Genomic DNA, 14,286 nt, shown 5'->3' with positions numbered 1-14,286 from the left:
CGGTACAGGGGGTTGTTGATTCTGAATTAAGAATCAAGGTTTGGCTGGGTTTAAGCCTGTTGTGCCAGCTGTGAAACCTTATGAAGTGTTTGCCTGAGTTTACTCATGAAACCTTTCCAATGTATCCATCAAGATCTGTGCCTCTTTTGAAGAACAGTTATACATTGTTATACTCCTGTTAAAATAAACTTGTTACTGTTTTCCTCAAGCCTTGCCTGATACAGTTTTTCCTAAGTTGAACAGCCTGCAATAGTAAAGTCAAGCCAAGAAAGTAAACACTACGCTATCAAGTGAATAAAGCCTTCTGTAATTAACAGTCCCTTTATAAAATAGCTCCTAGGTTGATATTGATCGTTGCCCGGCTTCCCTCATAGATTAGGTGGCAGTGGGTGCTTTACCACGCGCACCTTCACAATTGGTGGCATTCAGTGGCATTAAAACGGTCATCGTTACAATTGGTGGCAGCAGTTTAACAACTCCTTCACAGCAATGTTATAAGTACCTCAACGGAAACTTTCAGAGCCATGCCAGGCAATGTGAAAACCAACTGCTTTACAAATGCTAATAGAATCATAGTCTCTGTTCCAAAGAGGCCACTTAATTCCCCTGCCTGGTGATACAAACCCTCACCCGTTACTCACCTGGTCTTTGTCTTTGCCTTTTCCTTTCTTGAGAAATTCTTCCACAGCATCGACAGCTTGCTGGAACCTCTTGCCTTTGTTGATTTTGATCATTTCTTCTTTGTGGGCATGATAAGGCTTCAACTGCTCCACTTTAATCCAGGCACTAAGAAATAAAGAAAAAATAGATTCTCAGGTATCACTGCTGTTCTTTTGAATCTGGTGAACAGGCAAAATCCTCAAAACAACTTGTTATAACCCCTGAAGGGAACGCGTGGATGGGGCTTGCTGCTATCTCTATAGACCAGGCATGGGCAAACTTCAGCCCTCCAGGTGTTTTGGGCTTCAACTCCCACAATTTCAGGAAGCAGCCTGAGACCAGGAATTGTGGGAGTTGAAATCCAAAACAACCGGAGGGCTGAAGTTTGTCCTTGCCTGCTATAGACTCATAAGATTTGGAAGTGACAAGAGCCATTGAGTCCATTCTGCAACACTGGAATACAAAATCCAAGTCCTCCTGACAGATGGCCATCCAGGCTCTGCTTAAAAACCTCCAGAGAAGAAGACACCATCACCCTCTACTGTCAATTGCAAAAGTCTTCTGTTACCAACTGACAAATTCATTTTACATTTTCAAAAGTCATGAAAATGCAGTGTATCCCAACACAGTGCTTCTCCACAGGCATTCTAAAGTTTAAAAATAACATATTCCCTGGAGGCAAAAAAAGTAGATACATACTGGTCTTCAGTCCCAAAAAACTTCACAAAGAAGCACTTCTTCCCACGAGGCTTCTTCAGGTCCTTAGGCGGATTAACAATCTGTCAGCAAAAAAAGGTACACACAATACTGAAGAGATAACAAAGACTGAATTTTGCACTAAACATCTTCACTGTAGTCTCTCCAACATCTGTTTTGATAAAAACAATGATGGAATCAACCTTTATAGAAAATACCTCCCAACTCAAGATAGATCTGTACTAGGAAAAAAGACAGCAGAGATAGATTCCTGGCTATAGTATGCTACCTTTGATTCCCATTCTACCAAAACAATGAGGTAGAACTTCCACAGATTAACAGCCCTTCCCATACACAAGCTTTACTTGTTCTATGCTGGACGCCACATTTATACAGACAGGTAAAAGAAGTAACGATTTTTGTAATCTAGCTCTCAGAGGATCTTTCACTATAGGGAATATCCTAAGAACTTCCAATATGCCATCAGCAAGGGAAGCAAAGCTCTAGCATTTCTGCACATGAATCAATATTTACTCATTAAGACTGTTCCTGATACGGTAATTAATATTAATGCCACTCTGGCATGGCTAAACTTTGTTGGTATACCTGCAAGTGGACAGGGAGCATAAGTATTCTTCACACAGCACATTATCAGACATATTGCAATTGCCCTTGGCATAGCACCTTTATGACAAGAAAAAAAAGCTACAAAAGCAAAATGGAGGCTCAGCCTATTAAGAGACAAACCCAGACATTTGTCACAGCTGTCAGCCATTTCCCGGGTTTCTCCAAGACTGTGGAAGAAAACATCATGCCTGCATAGAGCCTATACTTCAGCAGTGCACTGCAGAAAGACCATACTGAAAGATTAAGGAGGAGGAGTTCAATATATGAGTTCCCACTCAATCTCCATGTGCTTGCCATGGTTATTGAAACAGTTTTTTTAACACACAGGCTGGGATGGATTGATTGATGGTACAGAAGCATGTGTTTCTGGAACACCACAATAAAAGAAGCTTGGGTCGCTTCTTAATCAGAAGATTATGTTGTGATTTTTTTAACATATAAAATGCACAGTATTCCTGTGCAGTCATGTGAGGAAATTATTTTCTTTTGGCTGTAAAACTATGCATAATGATTTGGGAATAAGCCCCACCAATCTTAATAGGATTCTCTTCTGGACAAATACAGAACCAAAGCATACACAACAATTAAAGGTAGCGCTGAGACTGACTTATGGAAGGAGAAAACCAGTTTGACAGAAATAAGGTAATGATTAAGTAGCTGCACCCAGGGATACGATTCATTTCTAAACCCACCTAAATCTCTCTACTGGTTCAGTGTTAAGATATGTTTCCTCCTTTAAGAAGAAAACCACAAGCTAGTTTGCCTTATGTTCTTGGGGTGGAATATAAATTTGTAAAAACGGAGGAAGTAACTTAAGCACATATTAAAATCCACTTAAAGACTCACCTTCCCTGGCCAAGGAGGATATCGGCCCAGCTTCCCCCTAAGGAAAAAAGAGAAGTGAGCCAGAAGCTATCAAAAAAATAGTAGCAATTCTTCAAATTTCTTCTTCTACACAAAGCCCCTAAAAACAAAAAACATAAGTTACTTGGTGAAGGATTTGTGACAATATTTCTCCTGAAATACTATGAAATAGTACCGTCCAGGCAGGGTCTTAATATAATCTTTTGCACATTGCAACTGTTTCCCAAATGACAAGCAGACTTCCAAATGTGACAAACAGGGGATTCATTGAGACGCATTTGTGCTATTACTTGCTCATTTGTTCCTGTGTCATTACAGAACCTCACTTCTAATCTCAAATTTGTTTACAGACCTAACAAAAATGGCTCAGAATAAAAGGGAGACAAGACTACCACAAATGAATGGTTGCCAACACTGTGAATTGCCCTGTGTCCCCTTCAGGGTTGAGAAGGGTGGTATACAAATAAATAAATAAATAAATAAGCTTAGAAGCTACGTGAAAATACATAAATGAGCAAAAACTAGCACATGATTGTTTATGCAAGCAGAATTTAAATGATATTGCAGGATATGAGGCCTTCTGCTCTGTTCTTGTTTCCCTAAGAAAATAAAAGAGAAAGAGATAGAAATGTAGGTAATCAGGGCAAGAAAGGTGGATCATTAATGAGTGGCAAACAGCCATGCATTTGGACAATGATGTTCCTACAAACGGAGAGTGTTGTGCTAATGTACCAACCAAAGAAACAATTCCAAGCTTATTCTCATGCTACATGTGAATTTTCACTTGAATTCAAATGTAGTAAACCATTGTTGGAAAGAGTAAAACCAAACAAAATAAAAACTGGAAAAAGTATAACCTTACACTTACTTTGCTATGCACATTTAATAATTTCACTGTCAAGACCCAGAAGCCTCAAGAAGGCCAAACACAGTATAAAAGGTCCAAACAAAGGTTTATTAAACACAAAAAAAGGCTTAGAGACACTTAACTCAGTGCCTCTAGCACAAACTAACTTATATCCTATAACTCCTCATCAGAGGATGAACTGCTCCCCACCCTTTCATCATCACTTTCAGCTGCCCCATTCCCTGCAGCTGAGCAATGCCTCCCCATTCCCTGCAGCTGAGCAATGCCTCCCACCTTTGCCAGCGTCTTTCAAGACTTAGGTCTTCCCAAGTGTTCCCAGATTGCCAGTCCTCTGCAAACCCCTCAAAGTCATCATGGGATGTAGGCTGAGTACAGATATCCCTAATCTCCTGCACACGGGTCCAGTCTAAAGCATCCTCCTACCCATCATCACTCCCAGTCCCATCACTCCTTTCAAAACCCACAATGTCTTCAACTTCTGTTGGAGCGCTAAGTATATCATGGATACGCTTCCTTTGGATCTCCTCATCTGATTCTTGTTCTCGAGTAACCCACTTAACTCCCCTGCTTTCCTCTCCTTCCCCCATTTCACAACCTGAGAAACCCTCAAAGGACTCTGAATCAGTTGGAGCCATGAATATGTCTCTAATCCGCTTTCGTTGCTGCTCCTCCTCCAACACCTGCACAGCCCTCTTCTCCCTTCTACCAGTAGTAGTAACGTCACTATCACGCTGTACTACAACATTCACACTGCTACCAGCGAGGCAGTTCTGGAAAAATCTCAGGCGATAGCAACCAAGATTGTTCAATATGTTTTCTTTAAGATAAGATTACACACTGGGATCTTTTTTCATGCACATCCAACTATATAGAATAAGAACTGAAAAACCTAAATGAGAATGAACTTCACATCAGGGAAAATCTACAGAAAGCAGGGTTGGAACCCACTTAATATCTGGACAGGAGACAACAAAAGACTATCAAGAATCTCCATGACACTATCATGCTCAAGGTAATGATTAAGTTAATCATCATCCCACCTCTTCTCTGAATTCTAACACAATCAAGCAAACGAACTTGCTCAACTCAATTTTTCAAACATATCCAGAGCCTTATCACTAAAATTATATAGGCTGACTTCCAGCAACCTCTTTTGTGGGACAAGCACTTAAGAATAAGATTTGCGATTTTTAAGATAAAATATAAAAAGAGAGTAATGAGACAGCAGAGATATATCAAACAGAGTAGAGCAGTTCCCATGTGGTTCTTAATATGGGATTCAGAGTCTCTGTGAGGCAGAGAATGCTGTTGCAACTCTTGGCAAATATAATTAAGAAATATTATTAGCTTTCAAGGAGAACTTGAGTCCTAACCTGACTCTAAGTAGAAAGCCTTTTCTTGTTGCATAAAAGCACAGAATTCCTATCTATAACATGGTTGCACTAGTCACCTATCTCTCAAGGATGTCAAGAGGAACAAGAGTTATTACTACTAGACTCAGGCAGCAATCCTTATCTGAAAGAAAGCTCTATGGGATTTACTTCAGAGTAAGCAAGTACAATACTGAACTGCAGGATTACACCCAAGGTTAAATCACACTTCAGTTCTGGAGTCCAAAATGGCCCTGCTAACCTCTACCTCACAATATAGGAATGACAAACCTACTAGGAAAACAGACTCTTCCAAGCAATTCTTTATATAACAAAAAAATCTTAGTTTTGTGTATCAATTCTATTCTGAAAAGGTGAACAAATCGCAAATATAATAAAGTATCCAAAATGGCTAATGAATTATTTTCATTCATCTATTTCATTTATTTACTCCATTTCCCAAGTGCACAAGGCGGTTCTCCAAAATTGGGAATACAGGAAGCTTTCTTATTATTGGGTCAGAGTATACCCATACTACCAACAGTAACTGGCAAGGTTTTGAATTCTCCAGGGTTTCCTGCCCTGAGAATCTATAGGCTGGGCCTGAGACTATCTAAAGGAAACATATGCCCTCTCACTAAAGAATGTCATCTCTTCTTCCCTTTCTAAAGTTTAAACTGCTTTAGTTTTACTTAGTTCAACAGTTCTTACAGCAACCTATACCATATCATTAGTCCATATCATTTTCCAAACAAATAGAGCTAAAATTAAGAAAAAAATGGCTTATCTATGGCAATATAAGATTTAATCCAGGGACCATGTATCTCATGCCTTATTCTTAACTATACCTGCTACAGTTATGCATCAATCATATGCTTCTTTATGTTTGTGAGCCCAAATAAATTCAGGAAAACTTGTTTCTAACTACAGTAGATATACCACAAAAGTAACATACCAACACGTAAGAGAGTTTGTAAGATCTGTGTGCTGCCAGAGCTCTGTTTCCAAAATTAGAGGCCTAACCCAGCTGGCCTACCATCAATGGAAAAAAGCCCTCCCTTCCTCCCTCTATTGCCACTTTGAAAAGGAAACTACACCCACTTAGGTCTTTCTCTTAGCTTTTTCTGGTTCAAATTCCAGTGAACCAGGAATGATGAGAAGCCCCTTTAATTTGCTAACATGCTTAACCAAAATTAGGTGATTTCATAAATATCCTGTTTGGGGTATTTCAATGTTTAAAATGATAGTACATCAGGAGATAAGTACATTTAACAAAGTACTTCTCAAACTAACGTGAAATATAGGTTTGAAATAGGAACTGAACTACACAGAGATAGGTTTGTAGATTTCTGTAATGCTCTCATTTGGAAAACTTTGTTAGTATTGATCCTTTCTCAATCCCTTTCCCATACACTTCAACAGATGCTATAAACATTTCTTGCAACTATAACTCTGTGTGTTGTGGTTTGCTTTTGTCATTCATCATTATACAGTACTATAACCCACAACCTAAAGAATAATTAAAACAAATTAAGCCTCCATTTTAGCATGGCTAAAATTAGGAATCAGCAGGGTGAGGCCTGTATATTATATACCCAAAAAACCTTACATTCTTTGTACCCAAAGTTTCAGCTGTTTGCCTTCTTATTCAAGTAAATACTTTAGGCCAGCACCAACACATGTCATAACTACATGACAGTCAACACCCCTCCCCAGTTAACAACGATAATCATAATGCTCTTTTCAACAAAGGGGTATTTTATATTGGTGTATTTGGACTGCATTGTACCCTGCCTCGCCATGAGGCTGGATACTTAAGTCACCCTGAATTCGATGCAAATGACTCAAATCCATTCTGCCTTGACTATTATTACTGCCCACACGATAGTTGATCTATTTCATTACAGATAGTTACCATGTTACAAACAAGCTAGATTTTGTAGGTCTTTTCTTGTTAAATTTGTATGCAAGTCAGAACAGGTACATTTTTAAATGTAATTCCAGCAACAAGTTTGCCTCTTAGGAATTGTGGGAGTTGAAGTCCCACAAATTACAGTGGACCTTGGCAATGGACCTGACAACAGTCTGAAGGAATGGACATTTGTTATAATCTATTGAATTGAATGTTTAAATTGTGTTTTTGCTAGTTTTGTACTATGCGTGTTGTGGGTCTTACAATTTTTTATAAGATATATTTTGGTGTGATTATCATGTTTATTTTTATGCTATGCAATGTTTTGTTTACATGTTGTTTGCCGCTTTGAGTTCTGATCTGGGAGAAAAACAAGAAATACATAAATAAACACCTGGAGGTAGGGCCGGTTTGCCTGATAAGAATTGTGGGAGTTGAAGTCCAAAACACCTGGAGGGAGGGCCCAAGTTTGCCTTTTAGGAATTGTGGGAATGGAAGCCCCAAACACCTGGAGGGAGGGCTGAAGTTTGCCTGTTAGGAATTTTGGGAGGTGAAGTCCAAAATACCTAGAGGGAGGGCCGAAGTTTGCCTGTTAGGAATTGTGGGATGTGAAGTCCAAAACACCTGGAGGGAGGGCTGAAGTTTGCATGTTAGGAATTGTGGGAGGTGAAGTTCAAAACACCTGGAGGGAGGGCCGAAGTTTGCATGTTAGGAATTGTGGGATGTGAAGTCCAAAACACCTAGAGGGAGGGCCCAAGTTTGCCTGTTAGGAATTGTGGGAGTTGAAGTCCAAAACACCAAGAGGGAGAGCCTGTTAGGAATTATGGGAGGAAAGGCCCAAGTTTGCCTGTTAGGAATTGTGGGAGGTGAAGTTCAAAACACCTGGAGAGAGGGCCCAAGTTTGCCCGTACCTGCTGTATAAGAGGCCCTAGAACTGTAAGAAATACACCACAATGCAGTGCGAAAAACTCCTTTTCGAACGTTCCCCTTTAAAAACCTCCTTGCGCCTCAGGCTGGGAAGCAGGGCCTTACCTGGAAGCCGGGCTTCCTGGTTCGGGGCGAGCGGGTCAGGAGGCGGGGCCTCCTCCCTCCTTCCCTGCCCGTCCCTGGGGCCTGGCTGGAGCCTTGTCCTGGAGAACGCCCAGCCACTGAGGGAGGGAGGGAGGGAGGGAGGGAGGGAGGGAGGGAGGGAGGGAGGGAGGGATTTCTCAGGCCCAAGACCCGAGGCAGGCCCGCTTTTCGCTCGGCTTCTCACCCGATAGGCCTCACCCGCCCCTGTAGGCCGCAGCCAAGCCTCGCCACTCACCACACTAAGTCTCCCTGCCGCAGGTTCACCGGAACAGCCGCTGCTGCAGCCGCCGCCGCCATTTTCCCGGCGCCACACCCCTCCGCCTCTTCTCTCTCTCACGCACACACACTCCCTTCCTGCCCCGTTTCCCCCTCAACACCGGGCAGACAGAAATCCAGGCCGTTCAAGAGGGTTGGAAGGAGCCGAGCTGGGATTGGTGGAAAGCGCGTCACGTGGCAATCGGTACTCTGGCGTCACGTCATCCTCCATTTCCGGCTTTGTTTCCTTTCCCCCCTCTCTTCTCCAACAACAACTTCCGGGGTGAGGATGGCGAGGTATTGGATCCGGGGCAGCCACAACAGACAGGGAGGATTGTTGAGGCGCCAGAGACAAGGCCGGTAAGGCTCCTTCTGACTTACAGGGCGGGGGAAGGGACAAACCTCCTCTCAGGCGCCGGGAGAGGGTCCTTCTCCTCCTCCTCGTTGCTTGGATGAGGAAGGGAAAGGACTGTGGAGGGCCTTTCCTAAGCTTGGCGGAGGTGAGGCCTGCCTGGACGTTGTAGTTCGGGGAGGCCCCAGCACTCTTTGGCAGAGAAATGCAAAGGCCCTCGCCCTGAATGGAATTAATTAATCTATATAAATAAAAATGTAACGTTCGCTTGTGGGATTAACATAACCCAAAAAGCACTGGACGAATTGACACCAAATTTGGACACAAGACACCTATCAGGCCAACGAGTGACCATCACTCCTAAAAACACTGAAAAATACAGTGGAAGAGACATAAAAAGCCAAAAAACATTACAACACATGTGCAAAACCACATACATACACAAACACACACATATACATATATGTACACACAACACATATACACAGAAAAGGGCAATAAAGGAAGGAGAGAAGGAGGGAGAGAAAGGGGGGAAGGAAAGAAGGAAATAAAAAAGTGAAAGAAGAAAGGAAGGAGAGAAGGAAGAACGAGAGAAAGAGGGAGGGAAGGAAAAGGAAAGAAAGAAAGGTAGAGAAGGAAGGAAATAAAAAGTGAAAGGAGGAAGGAAAAAGAGAGGGAAAGAAGGAGAAAAGAGAGAAAGAGGGAGGGAAGGAAGGAAGGTAGAGAAGGAAGGAGAGAAGGAAATAGAAAAGTGAAAGAAAGAAGGAAATAGAAAGGGAAGAAAGAAGAGAAGGAATGGAAGAGAAAAAGGGAGGGAGCGAAGGAAGGAAATATGAAACCAAAGAGCAAAGGAAGCGAGGATAGACACAGGTAGAGAAAGAAGAAGGGAAAGAAAAAAGAGGGAAGGAAGGAGAGAAAGAAGGAGGGAGGATTGGCCACAGCAACGTGTGGCAGGCACAGCTAGTATAATAATAATAATAATGATAAAACTTTATATCTCCATCTCCCCGAGGGGACTCAGAGCAATTCCCAAGTAACATCACAAAACATACAGAGTAAAAACATAACCATAAGATTAACAAACAAAATATAAGCATAAAAATTGCTGCTATAACACACATATATTAAAAGTAATTCTGCCTGTTCAAGGCAATTAAAAATTTAAAAGATTTGTGCAAACACAAAAAATTCTAGGGTGCCCGGGAATTAAGTGCAATGCTATGTCAGGCAACAATAATATTAGGTACAGGTCTGTGGCTGTTCATTCCGGGGCCGATTAGAGGAAAGAATCTGGGTAATTAGTAGGAAGAATAAGGCCATATTAGACAATGTGTGGGGCTGAGTTAGAACTGGTCATTTTCAAAAGCTTGTTGAAACCACCAGGTCTTCAAGCTCTTACGAAAGGAGGGGAGGGATGGGACCTGTCTTATTTCCCTTGGAAGAGTGTTCCAGAGGCGGGGGGCCACCACTGAGAAGGCCCTCTCTTTCTCCTCCCCACCAACCGCACTTGAGATGGTAGTGGGACCGAGAGGAGGGCCTCCCCAGAAGATCTTAGAGCTCACGCCAGTTCATAGAAGGAGATGCGATCGCGAAGATAGGCGGGGCCTGAACTGTTTAGGGCTTTATAGGTCATGACCTGCACCTTGAATTCGGCTCGGCAGCTTATTGGCAGCCAATGAAGCTGTTTTAATAGGGGTGTTGTATGCTCCCTATAGTTTGCTCCAGTAAGGAGCCTGGCTGCTGCCCGCTGTACCAGTTCAAACTTCTGGGCTGACTTCAAGGGAGTTGGAGTCCAAAACACCTGGAAGGAGGGCCAAAGTTGGCCCATGCCTGCTGTAGAATGAATACAGTTTGACTCTTGCTTTTAACTGCCACACTTTGCTGCAATGGAACAATGTGAGTTGTAGTTTTATATAGTCTTTCGTCTTCTCTACCAAAAGAGGGCTGGTGTCTGTTAAAACTACAACTCCCAGAATTCCATCAAAGCCAGGGCAGTGAAAAGAAAATCAAACGGCATTCATGCTGCAGTCTAGATCAGGTGTGGGCAAACTTCGGCCCATCAGGTGTTTTGGACTCCAACTCCCACAATTCCTGTGGGAGTTGGAGTCCAAAACGCCTGGAGTGAGGGCCAAAGTTGGCCTGTGCCTAAGTCTGTCTTGAACACACTCAGGTTTTGCTTAAGTGCACAAGTCTTACTTCCTATCGAGGAAGCTATGGGAATTCCATTCAGGGTGAAGGCCTTTACATTAGGAATTGTGGGAGTTGGAAATCCAAAACACAAGGAGGACAGAAGTTTACACATGCCTGGGCTAGATACTTTTAAACAAAAGGAGAAGTAATTTTAAATAAAATCTTAGTGAATGACTAACCTTGGGGTTGCAGAATGTGGATAATTCAATGGATGTAACTAGTAGCCACAGGAGCCAGTGGGCAGTATGTTTTGAGTCACGGCAACCCTACAGATTTCCCAGACTTCTCTTGGGCACAGAATCCTCAAAGATGGGCCTGGAGGCTGAGAGAAGGCCCTTTTCCTCCTCAGATTCCCGAGGCCTCGCTTGGATGAGAAAGGGAAAGGACTATGGATAGCCCTTCATTATTTTCTACAGTTTAATTGCATTGCTTCAATGTTATAGAATTAGGGGGCTGTGGTCTTACAAGGCCTCGAGTCTTCTCTGCCAAAGAAGGCTGGTGTGTCACCAAACTACAAATCCCAGGATGGCATAGCATTGAGCCATGACCATTACATCAGAGATGGAGTCCCTCAAAGGACCTCCAGGGGCTCCTGAAGCAGCTTCCCCTTTGGCTTTGATTCAGCACTAGGATTACCGTATTAGCCAAATCTAATGTGCACCCTAATTTTGGTGAGGCATTTAAGCCAAAGAAGGTGAGCATTAATTTTGAGTAAATAGGGTAGATACAATCCAGTGCCTTTAGGTAATTTGGCTGGTGCATTAGCCCTTATGAGTTCTTGGTGTTATGGACAGTCAGGATTGGTATCATCAACGTGTGTAGGTGGCATTAAAGACTATTGAGAGAGGAGCATGTTCAAAGTTCTGGGCAAGAACACCCTGGAGGAAATCAAATCAACGGGTGACAGGATAGTAGCATTCGGATACCTGAAAGGCTGTCTTGCAGGTGATAGTGCAAGGAAAAGGGCTGGAAGAAGTGGGTGGAGATGGCAGAGGAGCACTTCAAGACAAAAACATTAGAAGAAATCCCCTGGCAGTGGTAGAACACACTGTCTCTGGGAGTGACAATCTCTCCTTTACAAGACTACATTATTCCCAAGGCCTGTTCCGACTCTGTGATTTTATGACTCCCAAGATGCCAAGCTCAGCCACTGAGAGGCAGATAGATTAGGGCTCAACAAACAGGATCCTTCACGCTTGCTCTCTTCGTGGCTTTTTAGAAGTCTTATTCCTCTGCGAGGTATTGTTTAGAAGCAGTTATCCCTAAGGAAATGACATCTACCAAGGTGTTCTCCCAAGCCTGTTGTTTGTACACCATTCAGATTGTGTGCCCTGGGAAAACAGAATGCCATGCTACTGTCATAAGCCCAGTTGTTCAGAGACAGTCTTTATTAGTAAATGCTTTATATAGCCACAGATCGTCATCTAAGCGATTGCCCTGAATCCTTTTTGTCAACTACTTAAGAATCTTCAGTTTGTCATTGTACTTTTAAGAGAATGAAATACCTGGGTATTTTTATGCTTTGTTGGTATGAGATGAAGGTCAAGTTCTAGAATTTAGATATTGTTTATGAAGCATCTGTCAGAGTTCAGCTTAGATGCATTCTGTATGTTATTTTATATTATGTATGTTATGTTATATTATGTTGTTTTATTTTCTTATTTTCTGTTGTGTTCTTGTGTTATCGTACTGATGGGCATGGCCTCATGCAAGCTGCCCTTGGGGAGATGGTGGCAGGGTATAATAAAGTTGATTATTATTATTATTATTATTATTATTATTATTATTATTATTCTGAAAAACTTCTGGTCAGATTATTGTTCAGAATGTGTCATGCACTGCTTGTCTGTTTATAATTGCTTAAAAAGTAGAAATTGCCTTGGTGGATTATAAAGCTTATCACTCTTGTTTTTAACTGTGCTTTTGGCTAGTGCTCAAGATGGGCATCATAGCGGCAGTAACCCATTCATGCACACTTGTCTAACAATAGGATTTCCAGTCCTATCCTGTGTATGTATTTACTTGTCAACTAGGACTGCATTCCCTGGCAGTTTTGTTGACTCAGGGAAGGACCATTGGCAAGGGCTTGGACTGGATGGCCCACAAGGTCTCTTCCAACTCTATGATTCTAAAAGGGGCTGAGGACCGCAAGTGGCCCATGGGCTGCACTTCAGACCTGAGTTGGTAACAAATTCCATTGAGTTGAGTCAAGTGTAAGGATGCTTTGAGGCCCAACCTTTCAGTTACAGTGTTCAGCAAAAACAACAAAACCTTTGCATGGTACCTGTGTTGATGTTTGTGGCTGACACATTTTTGTGTTCTTACTTAGGTTGGAATAAGAAGAAATGTTTTTGAAATAAAGCATGCCTGCAGGCCAGAAATCTGGATTAATTTGGACCTGAGTGTTAACAGACCTTTGCTTGGCAGAAAATACAGAGAAAAAAAGGAGCAAATGTATCCAGTATTCTGTGCGTCTTGCCAGCCATCCACATGGGGAAAGGCCAAATGCAAGAAGCGATAACCCCAACTGACCTTAGTTCTGAAGATTACATTGAAACTGGCTCCCTTCAGAACACACTCCCTCTCCTTCCTTTTTTTCTGCCTGATGTGGAATTGGATCGCTTCAAGGCTATAACTTTTTCCCCAAATTGGCTCTGTAAATACACTGCTATGGGCTGATTCTTCACCTCTTTGAAACAAGAGATTGTTAGTTTTTTGTCTATTTACTTTAAAGTGGAATCCAGCATCCTTATCAGTTTTCTGTATTTGATATCTATTTTTCTGTGTATTTCTTACTGGTGATGCTTCTGCCGCCATACTGGTGCAGTTTTTGGCATCAGCTGACCGAAACTATGCCGTGAGAGTGGCTGCAGTGTAAGTATAGCCATGACGGAACCTCACAGGGTCCAGCTCACTCCTCTCTCAGGACCTCTGAGCACCACTTTACTAAAAAAGGCACGTCGGGAAGATGGCGCAGGAACAGAACATGTGCAGGAAGCAGAACCTACGGCCGCAGCTGTTCGCATTGCCCTAGCCCTCTTTGAACCGGATCACAAGCGCTGTCCAGAGTTCTTTTATCCTGAACTGTTGAAGAATTCACGTGGGAAAGGGAAGAGCAGTTCTGCTGGAGAAAAGGTATATATCTTTTTTTTTCGTTCTCTGATGTACGTATTTCAGTACAATGATTGGGCAAGTAGGAGTTACCTACTCTTTTACCCATTTTGTATTATACCCAGAAGTCATATGTTCCATGTGTAGTCTGTTCTTTCATCATGTATTAAAATAAAACCAAATTAAAATACAAGCAATCATGTTAAATTAAAATAAAAAAGGAAACATGGCATAGGGCTTCACATTTCCACTATTGCCAGGTTTTGACAGTGTTCAAATAAACAAGATACCTGTATCAGACCAAACACAA

The 14,286-nt window shown here is 42.2% G+C and overlaps 2 protein-coding genes across 7 annotated transcripts in view; one reads left to right on the top strand and one right to left on the bottom strand.

Annotated features, from left to right (window-relative positions):
* The window catches only part of GLYR1 (glyoxylate reductase 1 homolog), a 30,473-nt gene extending 21,931 nt beyond the window's left edge, over nucleotides 1-8,542 (bottom strand). For all 5 annotated transcript variants that reach the window (XM_060786568.2, XM_067473596.1, XM_060786571.2 and 2 more), the window contains exons 1-4: nucleotides 8,304-8,542; nucleotides 2,830-2,866; nucleotides 1,360-1,439; nucleotides 642-786 (exon numbers count right to left, since the gene is read on the bottom strand). In XM_060786568.2, coding sequence (XP_060642551.2) covers nucleotides 642-786; nucleotides 1,360-1,439; nucleotides 2,830-2,866; nucleotides 8,304-8,365 — 324 coding nt within the window. In that variant the 5' untranslated portion in view covers nucleotides 8,366-8,542. The remainder of the gene's footprint in view (nucleotides 1-641; nucleotides 787-1,359; nucleotides 1,440-2,829; nucleotides 2,867-8,303) is intronic.
* Nucleotides 8,543-8,583: 41 nt separating this feature from the next.
* The window catches only part of UBN1 (ubinuclein 1), a 32,765-nt gene continuing 27,062 nt past the window's right edge, over nucleotides 8,584-14,286 (top strand). For both annotated transcript variants that reach the window (XM_067473595.1, XM_060786574.2), the window contains exons 1-2: nucleotides 8,584-8,683; nucleotides 13,195-14,000. In XM_067473595.1, the coding sequence (XP_067329696.1) occupies nucleotides 13,752-14,000 (249 nt within the window). In that variant the 5' untranslated portion in view covers nucleotides 8,584-8,683; nucleotides 13,195-13,751. The remainder of the gene's footprint in view (nucleotides 8,684-13,194; nucleotides 14,001-14,286) is intronic.

This window comes from Anolis sagrei, chromosome X (assembly GCF_037176765.1).
Source record: "Anolis sagrei isolate rAnoSag1 chromosome X, rAnoSag1.mat, whole genome shotgun sequence".
NCBI lineage: Eukaryota > Metazoa > Chordata > Lepidosauria > Squamata > Dactyloidae > Anolis > Anolis sagrei.
The sequence above is the reverse complement of the archived record's forward strand: the minus strand, read 5'-3'. Positions and strand labels throughout refer to the sequence as shown.